This window comes from Moschus berezovskii, chromosome 14, assembly GCF_049115385.1.
Source record: "Moschus berezovskii isolate FMDL1 chromosome 14, NW_MosBer_1.0, whole genome shotgun sequence".
NCBI lineage: Eukaryota > Metazoa > Chordata > Mammalia > Artiodactyla > Moschidae > Moschus > Moschus berezovskii.
Genome location: NC_142473.1, coordinates 26,484,101 through 26,504,946, shown reverse-complemented (window position 1 = coordinate 26,504,946; position 20,846 = coordinate 26,484,101). Strand labels below are relative to the sequence as shown.

General features: G+C 38.4%; 1 protein-coding gene across 1 annotated transcript in view; it reads right to left on the bottom strand.

The window, feature by feature from the left end:
• Window positions 1-1,828: 1,828 nt before the first annotated feature.
• The window catches only part of BCO2 (beta-carotene oxygenase 2), an 80,267-nt gene continuing 61,249 nt past the window's right edge, over window positions 1,829-20,846 (bottom strand). Inside the window, exons 9-12 of the mRNA XM_055423030.2 lie at window positions 9,898-10,035; window positions 9,133-9,315; window positions 8,099-8,209; window positions 1,829-6,093 (exon numbers count right to left, since the gene is read on the bottom strand). Coding sequence (XP_055279005.2) covers window positions 5,980-6,093; window positions 8,099-8,209; window positions 9,133-9,315; window positions 9,898-10,035 — 546 coding nt within the window. The 3' untranslated portion in view covers window positions 1,829-5,979. The remainder of the gene's footprint in view (window positions 6,094-8,098; window positions 8,210-9,132; window positions 9,316-9,897; window positions 10,036-20,846) is intronic.

Sequence of the window (20,846 nt, the reverse complement as noted above, 5' to 3'; positions counted from 1 at the left end):
GAGATGAGTGCACTTGTGTGGTAGTTTGAGCATTCTTTGGCATTGCCTTTCTTTGGGATTGGAATGAAGACTGACCTTTTCCAGTCCTGTGGTCACTGCTGAGTTTTCCAAATTTGCTGGCATATTGAGTGCAGCACTTTCAAAGCATCATCTTTCAAGATTTGAAATAGCTCAACTGGAATTCCATCACCTCCACTAGCTTTGTTCGTAGTGATGCTCTCTAAGGCCCACTTGACTTCACATTCCAAGATGTCTGGCTCTAGGTCAGTGATCACATTATCGTGACTATCTTGCTCGTGAAGATCTTTTTTGTACAGTTCTTCTGTGTATTCTTGCCACCTCTTCTTAATATCTTCTGCTTCTGTTAGGTCCATACCATTTCTGTCCTTTATTGAGCCCATCTTTGCATGAAATGTTCCCTTGGAATCTCTAATTTTCTTGAAGAGATCTCTTGTTTTTTCTGTTCTGTTGTTTTCCTCTATTTCTTTGCATTGATCACTGAGGAAGGCTTTCTTATCTCTCCTTGCTATTCTTTGGAACTCTGCATTCAGATGCTTATATCTTTCCTTTTCTCCTTTGCTTTTCGCTTCTCTTCTTTTCACAGCTATTTGTAAGGGCTCCTTAGACAGCCATTTTGCTTTTTTGCATTTCTTTTCCATGGGGATGGTCTTGGTCCCTGTCTCCTGTACAATGTCACAAACCTCCGTCCAGAGTTCATCAGGCACTCTATCTATCAGATCTAGTCCCTTAAATCTATTTCTCACTTCCACTGTATAATCATAAGGGATTTGATTGAGGTCATATCTGAATGGTCTAGTGGTTTTCCCTACTTTCTTCAATTTAAGTCTGAATTTGGCAATAAGGAGTTCATGATCTGAGCCACAGTCAGCTCCTAGTCTTGTTTTTGCTAACTGTATACAGCTTCTCCATCTTTGGCTGCAAAGAATATAATCAATCTGATTTCGGTGTTGACCATCTGGTGATGTCCATGTGTAGAGTCTTCTCTTGTGTTGTTGGAAGAGGGTGTTTGCTATGACCAGTGCACTCTCTTGGCAAAACTCTATTAGCCTTTGCCCTGCTTCATTCCATGCTCCAAGGCCAAATTTGCCTGTTACTCCAGGTGTTTCTTGACTTCCGACTTTTGCATTCCAGTCCCCTATAATGAAAAGGACATCTTTTTTGGGTGTTAGTTCTAAAAGGTCTTGTAGGTTTTCATAGAACCATTCAACTTTGGCTTCTTCAGCGTTACTGGTTGGGGCATAGGCCTGGATTACTATAATATTGAATGGTTTGCCTTCATTGTTACCTCTGCTCAATGAGGTCCTTCCCACTCTCTTCTGGAAAGCCCTGGGTTACAGCAGATACTGCCAGTTGCTGCTTATTCTGATGAGTCCCAGGGCCAGCCAAATGTAGTTTAAAGGAGCAAAATTTGAGGGCACATGGGTATCACGCAGCTTTCAGAAATACTACCGTTGGACTATTGGTCATACTAAGGAGACCACTCAAGCTGTCTTTATCATCCAATGTATGCATGGAGACATTTATCACTCTAGGTTGCCACAATGCGAGCACATTCACTTGAGAAACACACACACATTAGCAATTCTCTGTCCATTGTAGACATCTCCAGAGTGAAAAGATCTTGTTTTCTTGCATCTACTCAAACTACTTACAGTTTCCAGTATGCACAGGTCATGTCTTTCCTCAATTCATTCTTTCGTTAAATAGTTACCTATTAAATAGTTATCTACTGTGACTGGCACTGTCCCAGGCACTGGAAAGGATGGATAAAATCATGGGCGTGGCAGAAATTAAAGCCCCATTGATGGTTTCTCTCAAATGCCTCCAGACTCCAGCTATATATGCTCTTTGTTCTGCATTAAATTATGAATACACAGCAAATATGCCTCACACATTTTCAAATATTTTTCTCCTTTCCCCCATTGGGTTGGAAATAAAATAACTTTAAATAATTATAAACCAGAGATTTTTGAAATAGAGATTCACACTCTAGTTCAGCCATTTCACTTTACAGATAAGAAAACACAGACCCAGATCAGTGAATTATTTATCCAAGATCACTTATAAATGTTTCCCAGGCATTGACTGCATGGGAGATAAACACTCTAACCTTTAACACTTCACTTGTTCTGAATACAGTTTAAAGAATCAAAACAAAAGGTAAAAGAAAGAATTTCTGAGAAGTTGCTTTACTTATTTGCTTTAGTAAAATATGTCACAGTATTTGCAGAGTTCTTGCTCTATTTTACTAAAGCTAATTCTATATGAAGACACTCACTCAAATTCACAGAGGCACAAGTCCCTGTGGTGAATTTCTATTGTATTCAAATAGAATAATGAATTTGTATTCATCCTGTTACAAATCGAATTGTATCCTCCTCAAAGTTAACTGTGTTGACGTCTCAACCCTCAGTACCTCAGAATACAACTTTATTTGAAAATAGTCTGCAGAAGTAATAAGGTCACTAGGGTGCACCCTAATCCCTTTTCCCTTCACTTGTATACCACATACTTCTTTCCCTGAGTCTTTGGACACTGGCCAGTTATGAGTTGAACTTATGGAAAGGAAGAGGCCCTGCCTAGGCTTTGAGCCTCAGTCATGCTTTGCTGTGCTTAGTCACTGTAGCCCTCCAGGCTCCTCTGTCCATGGGATTTTCCAGGCAAGAATACTCGAGTGGGTTGCCATGCCCTCCTCCAGAGGATTTTCCCAGCCCAGGGTCAAACCCAGGTCCCCTGCACTGCAGGCAAATTCTTTACCATCTGAGACAACAGGGAAGCCCAAGAATACTGGACTGGGTAGCCTATCCCTTCTCCAGGGGATCTTCCTGACCCAGGAATCGAACCAGGGTCTCCTGCCTTGCAGGTGGATGTTTGACCAGCTGAGCTACCAGGAAAGCCCCAAGACTAAGTCATATGCTCATTCAATTTCTAAAACTTCGTGCACTGGTTTACCAGCCATACACACTTAGATTATAAAATGTTGTTGATCCTGCTTTGTCTTCTCCTTCGAGAACTGTGTTGATAGCAGGGCCAAGGCAGAATCCAGGCATCTTTGGATCAAAATCTTATTTTTATACTGATAATCTTCATATGTTTGAGATTCACTCTTTGTGTAACAGGACAGACTAAAGGTTTATAAACAGAAGAAAGGCATGATCAGATATATCTATGTACCTCCCAGATGTCAACCGTAGTCTTATTCACCCTTCAGATCCAAATAAGATCTAGATAAAACTTCCATGTTTTGCCAGGGGGGATACAATGTCTTTTCAAAGACTCCTGTGAATATCAAGGGGTTTATGTTCTTATGGTTATCTCAACCTCTAAGCTCCCACATCTGTTGTATTAAGTTCTGTTTAGGCATCTTCTTACCGTCTGTACCTACTGCTGTTGTTCTCTATCTCACCAACCCAAGACACGAAACCTAGAACTTTTATTTCATTGCCACAGTGCAAACCCCAACATGTGGCATTTGTATGTATGCAACTCTCTGCTAAAGTGAATAGGGTTTGTGACGTTTATAATAACCCTCAAGGAAAACTGAGAAGAAACTATGTTGGTCCAGGACTGTACAGTGAGCCTAATGAGTTCACATTGCCCCAGACTACATGTTTGTGGGGGAGCGGGAGTCCCTCCAGCAACATTCAATGTGCACAAGGAGCATGCACAGTTTAACTGGCCTGGGCTTGGAGTATAACTGAAGGAAAAGAGAACAAGGCATTTGGGCATATGGTTTAAGTGACAGATCTAGACTGATCTGAGCTGTTGGTAAAAACTGATGGGATTTAGAAATGCAAAGATTGTATGGTCTCTAGTGCCACCTGTTGCCCAACTAAATGAAGAACTATTAAGTTGGTACAAAAGTAATTGTGGTTTTGCACTGGCTGAACTTTGCCTTTTGATACTGGAATACGTTCTTGAATAAATGTGATCTCTGTTATATATCATTTTAATGCACATTTCTTGCTTTACGTTTTTTGCTAATGACTTATTACTTGTTTATTCTATATTTATTTTAGATGAGGGAAATGATGTTAGACCAAAAGTAAATTCAAATGAATTTTTTATTCAAGTTCAAAATGGGCAGTAAAGCAGCAGAGATAACTTGCAACATCAACAATACATTTGGCCCTGGAACTGCTAACAAACATACAGTGCAGTGGCAGTTCAAGAAGTTTTGCAAAGGAGACAAGAGACTCGAAGATGAGGAGCATAGCAGCTGGCCGTTGGAAGTTGATAACAACAAATTGACAGCAATCAACAAAGCTGATGCTCTTAAAACTAAATGAGAAGTTGCTGAAGAACTCAATGTCGACCACTCTACAGTTGTTTGGCATTGGTAGCAAATTGGAAAGGTGAAGAAGTTCAATAAGTGGGTGCCTCATGAGCTGGCCAGAAATTTTTTTTAAATGTCATTTTGAAGTATCAGTTCAGTTCAGTTCAGCTCAGTCATGTCCGACTATTTGTGATCCCATGAATCACATAGTCTTCTCTTATTCTGTGCAACAATAAACCATTTCTCAATCAGACTGTGACTTGCAATGAAAAGTGGATTTTATACAACGACCCTCGGTGACCAGCTCAGTGGTTGGACAGAGAAGAAACTCCAAAGCACTTCCCAAAGCCAAGTTCAGTCAGTTCAGTTCAGTCGCTCAGTCATGTCCAACTCTTTGCGACCCCATGAACTGCAGCACGCCAGGCCTTCCTGTCCATCACCAACTCCCAAAGTCCACCCAAACCCATGTCCATCTAACCCAAAGCCAAACTTGCACCAAAAAAAGGTCATGGTCACTGTTTGACGATCTGCTGCCTGTCTGATCCACTACAGTTTTCTGAATCCCAGTGAAACCATTACATCTGAGAGTATGCTCAGCAAATCAACGAGATGCACTGAAAACTGCAAGGTCTGCCGCCAGTATCGGTCAACAGAAAGGGCCGAATTCTTCTCCATGACAACGCCAGACTGCAGGTCACACAACCAATGCTTCAAAAGTTGAATGAATTGGGCTTTGAAGTTTCGCCTCATCCACCATATTCATCTGACCTCTTGCCAACCGACTACCACTTCTTCAAGCATTATGACAACTTTTTCCAGGGAAAATGCTTCTACAACCAGCAGGAGGCAGAAAATGCTTTCCAAGAATTCATCAAATCCTGAAGCATGGATTTTCACACTTATTTCTCATTGGTAAAAATGTGTTGATTGTAATGGTTCCTATTTTGATTAATAAAGATGTGTTGAGCTTAGTTATAATGATTTAAAATTTATGGTCTGAAACTGCAATTACTTTTGTACCAACCTAATACCAACTTACCATGAATCTCTGAAGAACCAGACACCTGAAGATTAGGGAAAATGCCTGATTTTAACAACATCCCTGAAAACAACAGCCTCCCAAGCCTGAGCTGGGGGCAGGATAGGAGGTGGTAGTGGGTGGTTCAACTGCAGTGGCATCTGCTGTGGACAGCAGAAAAGTAGCCATTTTAGAAGGAGCATGCAAGCATGACATCCTCTGTGAGTACTTAGAAGCAACAGGTAGGCTGTGATGGAAAAAAAGGAGGGGGGAGCTTTTTCAGACCTATATTCATATTCTACTACCTAGATTTATTTTTATTTCTTCTTCCAAGTATGAAAACCTCTGTTACCCATCTATCTGGTGGTGACAATTTTTAATTTTTGATCCAGGTCTAGTTTTTCTTTCATGTATCTTTATTACCCATAAGATATTTCCAGTAAATATAAATTTAAACCTCTCTTCAAAAGTTGTATCAATGCTTAAGATTTTCAAAGAAGATCCCTAATAAAATATAACACCATAATTATCTCATGAATTCAATTTTTAACAGAAATTTTAAAAGCAGATGTCTACTGTTTGGAAGGCAAGGTACACTTTTGCTCTCTCTCATATAGAGACCACATTCATTCAAACCAAGTTCCCAGAGCTTGTGGCTGTTCCATCAGATGTTCACGAAGGTGCCATGGAACCCATATGGCATTTGCACAGGCACTTCGGCTCGGCCCAGTTCTTCAAAGTTCTTGGCATCCAAGACAAGGAGAAAATTTCTTTCATTCTAGAAAAGGAAAGACAATACTGAAAATTCTCTTTGTTTCTGTCAGAAATCTGTTTCTTCTAGTGGGCTGTAAAATTCCTAAGGGAGTGACCATCTTTCTTATCTTTATATCCATTCTCAGCACTGGGCACAGTGCCTTGCTGATTCATTCACTAAGTGTTTGCAGAATGATGAACTGAACAAAAAAAAAAGGAAATTATGGCTGAAGAAGTTGATACCTAGAGCAAAGAAATTACATTTGTATCTATCACCTTCATAGAATCTCTTTGGGTTTAAGGATCTTCCTACCTGCCCCTGTTCCATCTCCTAAGAGATATAAAAATTCTTTCTTCCAAAATAAAATGTCACCATTTTGTGTTATTCTGGAGCTGTTCAAAAGGTAGCATTGCAAGGCAGATTGAGATTTGCCCTGGTCTAATTACAGTAGTAGATATAATGGCCATCTGAGTTTAATTCCCCCATTCCAGTCCATTTTAGTTCACTGATTCCTAGAATGTCAACGTTCACTCTTGCCATCTCCTGTTTGACCACTTCCAATTTCCCTTCATTCATGGACTTAACATTCCAGGTTCCTATGTGATATTGCTCTTTACAGCATTGGACCTTGCTTCTATCACCAGTCACATCCACAACTGGGTATTGTTTTTGCTTTGGCTCCATCCCTTCATTCTTTCTGGATTTATTTCTCCACTGATCTCCAGTAGCATATTGGGCACCTACCGACCTGGGGAATTCCTCATTCAGTATCCTATCATTTTGCCTTTTCATACTGTTCATGGGGTTCTCAAGGCAAGAATACTGAAGTGGTTTGCCATTCCCTTCTCCAGTGGACCACATCCTGTCAGACAGGAGTGGCAAAATACACTGCATGAGGACTAAGTCCTAAGCCCATGGCAGACATTACTGATTACACTTTTCTCACCAAAACTTTAAAAAGTGTCACAATCCTATACGTAGGCAGCTACTTATAAATGATTAAAGTTGGAACTCAAAGTGAATCTATCAGCCACAAGGCTTCCCTAGACAAGAAATTAGATATCAAGATTATTGAGACACTAGGTCGGAGGCTATCACATTAGATTTTTGGGTCTCTCAATTAAAACTGGCAGCACAGATGGTGGTATAAAATATTGGACAATTCAGAAGATTCAGTTCAGTTCAGTCGCTCAGTCGTGTCCAACTCTTTGTCACCCCATGAATCACAGCACGCCAGGCCTCCCTGCCCATCACCAACTCCCAGAGTTTACTCAAACTCATGTCCATCGAGTCGGTGATGCCATCCAGCCATCTCATTCTCTGTCGTCCCCTTCTCCTCCCACCCCCAATCCCTCCCAGCATCAGAGTCTTTTCCAGTGAGTCAACTCCTCGAATGAGGGGGCCAAAGTATTGGAGTTTCAGCTTTAGAATCAGTCCTTCCAATGAACACCCAGGACTGATCTCCTTTAGAATGGACTGGTTGGATCTCCTTGCAGTCCAAGGGACTCTCAAGAGTCTTCTCCAACACCACAGTTCAAAAGCATCAATTCTCTGGCGATCAGCTTTCTTCACAGTCCAACTCTCACATCCATACATGATCACTGGAAAAACCATAGCCTTGACAAGACAGACCTTGGTTGGCAAAGTAATGTATCTGCTTTTTAATGGGATTTAAATACTTGCTTTACAACTGTAAGATCTGATGCAAGTCTCTTTCAACTTCCTTAAGTTACAAATTCAAATGATACCCACAAAGCTGTTTTGATGACTAATTAAGATAATATGTATGAAAGTAGTTTGTAAATAAATTCTTATCCAAATGTAAATTATTATGATTCTAAAAGTAGAACTTTAAAACTGTAATAAAGTACTAATTATGATAAAAGGATATCTAAATAATAAAGAGAGAAACAAAAGGGAGAAGGTGTCAAACTGGAATCAAAATAAACCATCAACAACGTCACTAAATATAACCCTCAAAAGGCCCAGTGCTACTTTTCTTTCTGACTAGTGGTGGAAATACATTTACCTGGTTAGGGGTGATTACCACAGAAAGAATTACCCCATCATCTTCTTTATTGGTTCCTGGTACCGGAACAAAAACAGGTTCTGAGGGATAAAAGCCATCTTCTCTCCAAACCTGTAAGTCCCCAAAAAAGTATTTGATAGAAGACTGGTTATGAGCTGGAAGTGTTCTATAGTTTTTGTCAGTCCCAGCATGAATTTGGCTGCCAATACAACAGTCCAACAGTGGAAGAATCAGGCTTACTGAATTGAATATAGGAGAGGGAGCCTTTTCAGTGACAAATTCCATCATCATCAAACACAAGTTGTATAATTATAATTTCCCATCAACCGGAAACAGAAGTGTCCCATGATTTCTCTCAAAATACCATCAAGCATAGAATTATTTTTCTGGGCTTGTGGTTCATTTAGAGTCCCTAGAGGGAACATACCCCTAATTCCATGGTTCTCAGATTTAACAGAAGTAAGTGGCTGCCATTTGAGCAACATGGATGGACCTAGAGATTGTCATACTGAGTGAAGTAAGTCAGAGAGAGGAGAAATATCATTTGACATTCCCTGTATGTGGACTCTAAAATAGAAATTATACAAATGAACTTATTTATTAAGCAGAAACAGATTCACAGACTTAGAGAACAAACATGATTGCTGGGGAAAGAACAGGGGGAAGGGATAGTTAGGGTGTTTGGGATCGACATGTGCACGCTGCTATAATTAAAATGGACAACCAACAAGGTCCTAAGGTTAGTACAAGAAACTCTGCTCAATGTTAGGTGGCAGGCTGGATGGGAGGGGAACTTGAGAGAGAATGGATACATGTATATGTCTGGCTGAGTCCCCTTGCTGTCCACCTGAAACTATCACACCATTGTTAATGGGCTATATTCCAATATAAAATTAAAAGTCACTTTTTAAAAAAATTGAGTAGCTGCTTCACTATTTTAAAATCTCAAGATCTACCTTAAACAAAACAGGAATTAATTCAAATGGCAGAACAGGTCTTTAAAGAGTTCAGAAAAGGAAAAGGAATTTCATTACCGTCAGCGTCTTGTTCACCACGTCAACCTTGATCAGAGAATCACCCACCAAATGCTGGAAGCCACAGCCATAGAAGAACTGATACTTTTTGCCACTGAATTGGCCATAGTTGATCTGGGGAAATTCAATACTTGCTTCCTCTTCTAGGTCCTCAGGATATAGATTTTCATAAGAGCACCAAATCTAAAAGAGGGCACAAAAGAACTGATTGCTTAATTCTTACTTTCTTCAGGTCAGTGTGGGGGCTAACACCATATAAAAGTTTGTGACAGGGCTTGAGAACTGAGGTTCCACATTATTTTTTTAAATATTGTTTCTATTCTCATCATACGTAAGAACACATAAAAGATTATTGGGTTTTGTGACTAAGTTGTCAAATGGCATAGGAGGTGGACGTGGGCTTTTATTTTACTAGAGCTGAGACACTGATAGCTATATAGTGATATGTAAGCACAAACCATCTAAAATGTGGGGATGGTCAGCGCCAATCGTAAATACTTAGGTACGACCATCTGAAAGCTGTATAAACCTGTTTCAAAACACAAAAGGGATAGGTAAATACAGTGCTCACTCCACCTAGAATTCTGCAACTCTTCTGCAAGCCATGCTCCATGATCCTACCCTGCTCAGCTGAATGTTATGAAACTTGCTAGGCACCAAACATTGTGGAGAACAGCCACACTACATAGCCACACTACTTTACTAATGAATAAAGAAACACTGCTGAGGGTCAAAGTCTTAGGCTAATATCCATTCATAGCATACCTTTCCATCGGCCTGTTTCACAGCACTGGCTGAAGAATAGGACAACGGGCTGAGGTTCTCTCCCTCAGGGGCATTCAAATTGACATGTAAGGGCAAAACAAACCTTCGAGGGAAAGCTCTGATTACTGAATTATAGACCTGTTTAGGAGAGAGAAGTAAACAGATGAGAAAACTGTCATGCATAGAATAAAAGAACATCCCGATAGTTGAGATCCAGTCAACATTATTGGCATTTCTAGGTAACTGCATAAATTCATTTTCATTCATTCATTTACTCATCAAATATCAGTTGAGTACCTTCTCTAGACCAAGCATTGTTTCAGACACCGGGAATACAAAACAGTTTCTGGCCTTATATTCTAGTGGAGGAAGAATGGTAATAGATAAGAAATAAAATATATGCTACCTCAGTAGCATCAAATAAATAATGATTATACAGCTCCAGTCAGATAGTAATAATAAGTGCCATTAAGAAACACACTGAAGGGTGAGGGACTAGGGAGTAAAATAGGTGCTTTCTTCCTCAGGTTTGGTCTTTCTCTATGGGGCTCTGGAACTTCAGTGATTGCAATTACTCATGTAGGGGCTATATGCTTATGTGCTGAACCCCAACAAACACTCTGGGCAACCAGCTTGGGTGGTCTTCCCTGGCAGGCAGCATTTCACCCATATCACAATCAGTTGCTGGAGCAATTAGGCAAGTCCTAGGAGAGGGGTTTTGGAAGCATGCCCCTGGTTTCCTCTAAACTTCATCCCATATATCTTTCCTTTCTGTTGATTTTTCTGGGACCTATGAGCCCTCCTAGTGAATCAACAAAACAAAGAACAGTTTTGGGGGCCCCTCAACACAGCTGCTCTGCAGAGATGATGTTTAAGCAGGAGACCCTAATAAAATAAGTGTCTTTTCTGACAGTGAGAATGGTTTAAGCACATCTTCCTCTCTGGAAATACTCTAACATGGGGAATAAACTGTATCATTTTATCCTATATACCTAGTCCATATTATCTACATAACATGCAGAAATGTTTTGAATGCTCCTACTAAGTAAAGATTTAGTGTTGTTTTTAAGCTTCATAAAGAATTAGCTTTGAGGACTCCCCTGGTGGTCCAGTAGCTAATAATCCATGCTCCCAAAGCAAAAGTTCCAGGTTTGATCCCTGGTCAGGGAACTAGAGCCCACATGCCACACTAAGAGTTCACATGCCACAACCAAAGATCATGCATGCTACAATGAAGATCAAAGATCCCACGTGCCACGACTAAGACCAACTAGTGCAGCCAAATAAATAAATAATTTTTTAAAAGAATTAGCCTTTAAAAATCTACTTTTAAATTTATTTAAACGTGTTTGGTCTTTTGCAAAACCAAAGGTGAACAAAAAGAGAGTTCCAATAGTGGTGAATTAGGCACATGGATCAACCATTTCATTGATAACAGATAGAAAAGCTGGACAAAATGTTTAAAACAGCTGTTTGAAGGCACTGGTGAGCCAAAAAGCCAACAAAGAACAATAAAGCATAGATTTGGCAAGAAAAGGAAACCCACAGATAGAAACTACATGTTGGGGGCAAATTTCCACTAAGGACATCAGCTACTTCTAAGAAGAGGCAGTTGAAAGGCTAAGAAAACAGAAACATATTTTATTAAACTTTTTCATTTTGAGACCCATATGCAGCTGTAAGAAACAATACAGAAAAAACAATTGATTTTAAAATGGGCAAAGGACATTTTGCCTAGACATTTCACCAAGATATACAAATGGTGAATAAATATAGGAAAAGATGCTCCTTTATTAGTCATTGGGAAATGCAAATCAAAATGACAATGAGATAATACTTCACACTCATTAGGATGGCTATTACTGAGAAAAAAAAAAAAACAGAAACCACAAGTGTTTGTGGTTTGAGAATGTAAAGAAAGTGGAACCTTTGTACATTGCTGGTGGGAATGTAAAATGGTGCATTTGCTGTTAAAAAAACAATTTGGCAGTTCCTCAAACAGTTAGATATAGAATTATCATATGATCCAGCAATTCCCTTCTAGGTATACAACAAAAAGAATTGAAAACAAGGACTCATACAGATACTTGTACACCAATGTTCATAACAGCATTATTCATAATAGCCAAAAGCTGAAAACAACCCACATGTCCCTGAAGAGATGAATAAACAAAATGAGTATATACATACAAGTAATATTATTAAACCTTTTAAAGGAATGAGATTCTGATACATGTTACAGCATGAGTGACCCATGAAAAGATTATGATAAATTAAGTAAGCCAGACACAAAAGAAGAAATATTGCATGATTCCATTTATATGAGGTACATAAAATAGACAAATTTATAGAAACAGAAAGGTAGGATAAAGGCTACCACAACCTTGGGAGAGGTAGGTTATAAGGAGCTGTTATTTAACGGGTACAGAGCCTCTATCAACAAAGATCCGTCTAGTCAAGGCTATGGTTTTTCCAGTGGTTATGTATGGATGTGAGAGTTGGACTGTGAAGAAAGCTGATCACCAAAGAATTGATGCTTTTGAACTGTGGTGCTGGAGAAGACTCTTGAGAGTCCCTTGGACTGCAAGGAGATCCAACCAGTCCATTCTAAAGGAGATCAGTCCTGGGTGTTCATTGGAAGGACTGATGCTAAAGCTGAAACTCCAATACTTTGGCCACCTCATGCGACAAGTTGACTCACTGGAAAAGACTCTGATGCTGGGAAGGATTGGGGGCGGGAGGAGAAGGGGACGACAGAGAATGAGATGGCTGGATGGCATCACCGACTCAATGGACATGAGTTTGAATGAACTCCGGGAGTTGGTGATGGACAGGGAGGCCTGGCGTGCTGTGATTCATGGGGTCGCAAAGAGTCAGACACGACTGAGCGACTGAACTGAACTGAACTGAGCCTCTATCTAGGATCAAGAAGAAGTTCTGAAAATGAACAGTGATGCTGGTTGCACAACATTGTTACTATATTTAATGTCACTGAATTATACACATAAAATTGTTAAATGGTAAATTTTGTGTTATGTATATTTTACCACACAAAAAAGAAACAATGAAGAGAGGTCTCACATATCCTTCATGAAGTCTCAACAATGATGACCTCTTACATAACGACACTATAATATCACAACCGGAAAACTTACATGGATATAATCCACCAACATTATTCAGATTTTATCCATTTAACATGCATTCATTTATGTGTGTTTTGTGTGTGTGTGTGTTTTATGTAATTTTATCATACGTAAACTTATATGATCACCACCACACTCAAGATACAGAACAGTTCCATCACTACCAGGATCCTTCATGTTACACTTTTATAAGGATATTGCCACATCAACTCCCTCATCACTTGCCCCTAAGGAGAAGAGATTTTTGATAGTTTTTAAAAGCTAGAGGGACAAAAGTTGTAGCTGAAAGTCTTCAAGAAGGGAAAGTCTTGATAAACCTCTAGCTCTTTCAGTCAGGACCCCTTAAGCTGTACCCTCAGTTCAGTCAGTTCAGTTCAGTCGCTCAGTCGTGTCCGACTCTCCGCGACCCCATGAATCACAGCACGCCAGGCCTCCCTGTCCATCACCAACTCCCGGAGTACACTCAAACTCATGTCCACAGAATCGGTGACGCCATCCAGCCATCTCATTCTCCGTCGTCCCCTTCTCCTCCCGCCCCCAACCTTTCCCAGCATCAGAGTCTTTTCCAGTGAGTCAACTTGTCGCATGAGGTGGCCAAAGTATTGCAGTTTCAGCTTTAGCATCAGTCCCTCCAATGAACATCCAGGATTGATCTCCTTTAGAATGGACTGGTTGGATCTCCTTGCAGTATAAGGGACTCTCAAGAGTCTTCTCCAACACCACAGTTCAAAAGCATCGATTCTTCGGCGATCAGCCTTCTTCACAGTCCAACTCTCACATCCATACATGACAACAGGAAAAATCATTGCCTTGACTAGACGGACCTTGGTTGGCAAAGTAATGTCTCTGCTTTTTAATATACTATCAAGGTTGGTCATAACTTTCCTTCCAAGGAGCAAGCGTCTTTTAATTTCATGGCTGCAATCAGCATCTGCAGTGATTTTGGAGCCCAAAAAAACAAAGTCTGACACTGTTTCCACTGTTTTTCCATCTATTTCCCATGAAGTGATGGGACCAGATGGAGTAAGAATAAACAAAAACAGTCCAGCTCTTGCAGCAACTGTGTCATGTTTCAAATTATCTCAATCTTTATACCTAGATTAAGAATATCTGCAATTGATAATGTACCTTAGCCATCTGCCAGAAACAAAAGAAAATCTTTTCTGAAGGAAGACAACTGCTGCTGCTGCTAAGTCACTTCAGTCGTATCCGACTGTGTGACCCCATAGACGGAAGCCCATCAGGCTCCCCCGTCCCTGGGATTCTCCAGGCAAGAACACTGGAGTGGGTTGCCATTTCCTTCTCCAATGTGTGAAAGTGAAAAGGGAAAGTGAAGTCGCTCAGTCATGTCTGACTCGTAGCGACTCCATGGACTGCAGCCTACCAGGCTCCTCCGTCCATGGGATTTTCTAGGCAAGAGTACTGCAGAGTCTCCAAATATTCCTCCTAAAATTTTTCAAACACAATATTCTGTGTAGAATAAAACTTAGTCAGCACTTGAGAAGACAGCAAAGTATAATTTAAAGAAAAAAAAAAGCAACAGATGATAGAAACTGAATCACAAGGGATCCAGATAATAGAGTTATCAAGCTTTAACTATTCTGAATACATTGGAGGAAATTATTTGAAATTAGGGTTATAGCAGACAATCACAAATTATAAAAGAGAAGGTAATCAAAATTCTAGAACTGAAAAAAGCAATGAGTTTAAGTCCATAGTGCCTAGATTTAAGAGCAGCATACATACAACTGAAGAAAGAAAGTTTGAATGGTAAAATAAGAAGAAAATATCCAAAGCAAGATACTTAGAGAGAGCAAAGGATGGGAGATACTTAAAAAGAACATAAGCAACAGAAAGCTAGAGTGAAAAGGGGTATCATATGTGTACTCTAGTCCCAGAAAGAAAAGAGAGAAAAGATTTATTAGATGCAATATTTGAAAAAATAATGGGTGAAATTATTCAAAGCTAATTAAAGACATCAAACCATAGATTCAAAAATCCTTAAGAAAAAAATAAAAATAAAAAGGAAATCATATTGAAAAATATCACAGTACTAACTTCAGAAAATCAGAGAAAATCTTTGAGGGGTAATGGATCACTTCAAGGGAGCAAAGCTTTTAACTGACAACTGATTTCTCAACAGAAATCAGAAGACAATAAAATGATATCTTTACAGCGTTGAAATAAAAACCTAGATTCTTCATCCAATGAAAACATCTTTCAATAAAGAAGGTATAATAAAAACATTTTTCTGACAAACAGAAATAGAGATTTCATCACCATATCAGCATATCTGAACTAAAGAAGAGAGTAAAAGATGTTCTTCAGTCAGAAAGACAATGATACCACATGGACGCTCAGAGAGGCAAGAAGGAATTAAGAGCCAGAGAAGGTACTGATGTAGGTAAATGGGTAGTATGCATAATTATGTTTACATAAAACATTGATAATAATGCTTTACAGGGGTTAATATAAAGAGAGAATTAAAATATGTAATGAACAGTAGCATATAAATCAGGAATATAATAAATGGAGTTAAAGTGTTCCAGACTCCCTGCATTGTCTGGGAAGAATTAAAAGAACTAATTTATCAATATAATATATTGTGCTAAATCAGCGAAGAAAAATATACACACGGTCAAAAGACAACCCTCAGAATGGGAGAAAATAATAGCAAATGAAACAACTAACAAAGGGTTAATCTCCAAAATATACAAGCAGTTCATCCAACTCAATACCAGAAAAATAAACAACTCAATCAAAAAGTGGGCAAAAGACCTAAACAGGCATTTCTCAAAAGCAAACAGATGGTGAATAAACACATGAAAAGATGCTCAACATCTCTCATTATTAGAGAAATGCAAATCAAAACTACAGTGAGATATCACCGCACACCAGAGAGCAGAGAGAAGAAGCAAGAAGAACCACAGTCCCACAGCAGCTAGAATAAAAACCACATTACAGAAAGTTAATCAAAATGAAAAAGCAGAGGGTTATCGTCCCAGATGAACGGATAAGATAAAACCCCAGAGAAACAACTAAATGAAGTGGAGATGGGCAAACTTTCAGAAAAAGAATTCAGAATAATGCTAGAGAAAATGATCCAGGATCTCAGAAAAAGAATGGAGAAGATGCAAGAAGTGTTTACCAAAGACCTAGAAGAACTAAAGAGCAAACAAACAGAGATGAACAATACACTAGAAGAAATCAATAGCAGAATAACTGAAACAGAAGAATGGATAAGTGACCTGGAAGACAGAATGATGGAAATCACTGCCACAAAACAGAATATAGAAAAAAGAATGAAAAAAAAGAAGACAGCCTAAGAGACCTCTAGGACAACATAAAATGCACCGACATTTGAGTTAGAGGGGTACCAGAAGGAGAAGAGAGACAGAAAGGACTCAAGAAAATATTTGAAGAGATAAAAGTTGAAAACTTCCCTTACATGGGAAAGGAAATAGTCAACCAACTCCAGGAAGTATAGAGAGTTCCAGGCAGGATAAACCCCAGGAGGAATACACTGAGACACACAGTAATTGAACTGACAAAACTTAAAGACAAAGATAAAATGTTAAAGGCAACAAGGGAAGAACGACAAATAACATACAAGGGCACTCCCATCAGGTTATCAACTGATTTCTCAAATCTGGCTTGTAGAAAGAAACTCTGCAAGCCAGAAGGAGATGGCATGGTATATTTAGAGTGATGAAAGCAAAGAACTTACAACCAAATATACTCTACCCAACAAGACTCTCATTCAGATTTGATGTAGAAATGAAAAGTTTCCAGACAAGCGAAAGTTAAGAGAATTCAGCACCACCAAACCAACTTTATAACAAATGCTACAGAACTTCTCTCAGCAGGAAACACAAGAGAAGGAAAAGACCTACAAAAAATAAACCCAAAACAATTAAGAAATTGGTAATAGGAACATAAATATCAATAATTACCTTAAATGTAAATGGATTACATGCACCAACCAAAAGACACAGACTGGCTGGGCAGATGAAAACGTGTGCGTGTATGCACTTCCGCTTACACACCACTCTAGTTAACCACTCAAACTGCATGTAATTATTTTATATTGTTAGGTTAATCATATTTCCATTATGGTTTACAATTGTAATTATCTTTTTGTGTGTGTCTGGCTATTGTTTGTGAAAACTGATCACATCTTTTCCATTATGTAACTATTATTCATTTAATACCATTGTATCATGATTGGTCAACAGAAAATAATAGAATTCTGTATTACTGAAACTACCATTTAATAGAAAAACCTATAATCACTTTTTAAAATCCAGATGCATATCCAGATGCAAAATCTTGGAATTTTTTGAAAAATACAAATTCCCAGGTGTTGTTTCTCTCTCTAAAGCTCCAGATATGATTCTAATGAGCAGCCATGTCTAAACACAACTAAACTATATGACGATTTTTTACTTTTATCTAGTTTGTTTCATTTTTCTATTTCATACTCAGTGCTCCCATTTCATTTAGTTTATATTTTCCTACTTCTCTATCTCTCTCCTTTTGATGCTCTTTTATCAAGTGTAGTATAAAAGCCTTTGTATGCATATATATACACATATACTTATAAAGGTGTTGTGTATATATATATACACACATATATATGTATAATATAATATATATATTAGAAAACACAAATTTTGGTCTAGCTAAATAAATTATGACATCTTGATTCCACCTGTTTGACTAAGTACGAACAGAATGCTAGATTTATCATTTACATTTGTTCAATATTTTGATATAGTTCTATTCATTCTGGCATCTGGTATTATTGCTAAAAGTCTAGAAAACTTATTATCTTAGTGATTTTAAAAACTTTTGAATGAGGTTTAAAACTTCTAATGCAATTCTGAGAAAATAAAAAAATACTATGCTGTAACAACAACAAAAAAAAACAAACAGGAGATTAACATATGATAGAGAGCAAACTGCCAATGTTTGTTAGATCATAAAGAAAGCAAGAGAATTCCAGAAAACATCTACTTCTGCTTCATCAACTATGCAAAAGCCTTTGACTGTATGGATCACAACAAACTGTGGAAAATTCTTAAGAGATGCAAATACCAGATCACCTTACCTGTCTCCTGAGAAACCTGTATGTGGGTCAAGAAGTAACAGCCAAAATTGGACATGGAACAATGGACTGGTTCAAAACCGGGAAAGGAGTATGTCAGGGCTGTATATTGTCACCCTGTTCATTTAACTTCTATGCAGAGCACATCATGTGAAATACCAGACTGAATGAATTACAAGCTGGAATCAAGATTTCCGGGAGAAATATCAACAACCTCAGTTATTCAGATGATACCACTCTAACAGCAGAAAGTGAAGAGGAACTAAAAAGCCTCTTAATGAGGATGAAAGAGGAGAATAAAAAAGCTGGCTTCGGACTCAACATTCAAAGAACTAAGATCATTGCATTACTCATGGCACACAGAAGGGGAAAAAGTGCAAACAGTGACAGCTTTTATTTTCTTGGAATCCAAAATCATTACTGATGGTGACTGTAGTCCAAAATTAAAAAAGCTTGCTCCTTGGAAGGAAAGCTATGACAAATCTAGACAGTGTATTAAAAATGAAAGATATCACTTTGCTGACAAAGGTCCGTCTAGTCAAAGCTATGGTTTTTCCAGTAGTCATATACAGATGTGAGAGTTGGACCATAAAGAAGGCAGAGCACAGAACTGATGTTTTTGAATTGTGATACTGGAGAAGACTCTTGAGAGTCCTTTGGACTGCAAGGAGATCAAACCAGTCAATCCTAAAGGAAATCAACCCTAAATATTCATTGGAAGGACTGATGCTAAAGCTGAGCTCCAATGCTTTGACCACCTGATGAGAAAAGCCAACTCCTTGGAAAAGACCTCAATACTGGGAAATATTGAAAGCAAAAGGAGAGGGAAGCAGGGGATGAGACAGTTAGATAGCAACACCGACTCAATCAACATGGATTTGAGCAAACTCCAGGAGACAGTAAAGGACAAGGGAAGCCTGGTATGCTGCAGTCGATGGGGTCACAAAGAGCTGGACACAACTTATCAATTGAACAACACAAACAGTTATTAACTAAAGTACAGATTGTGTTCAAATTTCACAAAATTTTATGCTAGAGTCCATTGTTTGTTTTTATACCTTGCTCAAGACTCCACACCATATTTAATTGCATTGAGTAGCTTCAGCTGCATGCGACAAATTCTGATAAATTTTCTTTTCATTTTTATGCTGTTAAAAATATTTTCTAATTTTCCTTGTTATGACTTCTTAGATACACCCATCATATAAAAGTAGACATTTAATTTCCAAATACATGGCATTTTTAAAGTATCTTTCATATTGATTTCTCATTTTGATATTAATTTCTCATTTAAATACTTTCTTCTCTGTAATCACCCTCTGTGTTTTTTCAGTCTTTTAATTTTATTGAGGCTTTCAATGACTAAGTCAAAGTTCTCTCTTGGGAAATGTCACATTGCACTTGAAAATATGTGGGTTTTCTTCAAATATCTTTTTATATTGATTTCCAGTATAACAAGAATAAGAGAACAGATTCTGTATGATTTCAATAACTTTCAATGACAAAATTTTTGCACCTTGTTTTATGTCCCTGGATATGTTCCAGTATCTTCTGGTTTATAGTCTATGTATGGGCACTTGAATAGAATAGAACTGAATAGAATTTGTCTCCTACTGGTGTGTGAAAATCTTAATTATATTGAATTGGTTCACACTGCTTTTCAGGTCTACTATATCATCCCACTTTTCTCTCTAGTCATTCTAAATTTTTGAGAGTCTGATATTGAAACTCCAACTAAAAATCTTAATTTATCTACTTAAAAAAATAATTGTAATATATAGTGGGAATATACTGTAACTTTGTTCTATATTTTCCAAGTCTCTTGTAAATGTGTTATCATACTTTTATAACTTAAAAAATAAAAAAAAGAAAGAAGATATACAGATGGCCAAGAGACACATGAAACAATTTTCAACATTGCTAATTAGAGAAATACAAATTAAAACTACAATGAGATATCACCTCACACCACTCTAAATGGCCATCATCAAAAAGACTACAAACAAGAAATTCTGGACAGGGTATGGAGAAAAGGGAACCCTTCTACACTGTTTGTGGGAATGTAAATTGGTATCGCCACTAAGGAGAATGGCATGGAAGTTCCTTAAAAATAGAGCTACCATATGATCTTGCAATCCCTGGGAATATATCCAGAAGGAAAAAAAAAAACATATTCCAAAAGGATACATGCATTCCATTGTTCATTGCAGCACTGTTTAAAATACAAATTAAAGCCAAGACATGAAGTGTGAAAGCATTAGTCACTCAGTTGTGTCTGACTCTGCAATCCTATGGACTGTAGCCCGCCAGGCTCCTCTGTAAAGGAATTCTCCAGGCAAGAATACTGCAGTGGATAGCCATTCCCTTCTCCAGGGGATATTCCTGACCCAGAGATCAAACCTGGTTCTCCTGCATTGCAGGCAGATTCTTTACCATCTCAGCCACCAGAGAAGACCTAGCCAAGACATGGAAGCAACCTAAATGTACATCAACAGAAGAATGGATAAAGAAGATGTGTAACACGTATGCAATGGAATATTGAAAGTGAAAATGAAGTCGCTCAGTCGTGTCCAACTCTTTGCAAGCCCATGTACTGTAGCCTACCAGGCTTCTCCGTCCAAGGGATTTTCCAGGCAAGAATGCTGGAGTATTACTCAGCCATTAAAAAGAATGAGATAATACCATTTGCAACATGG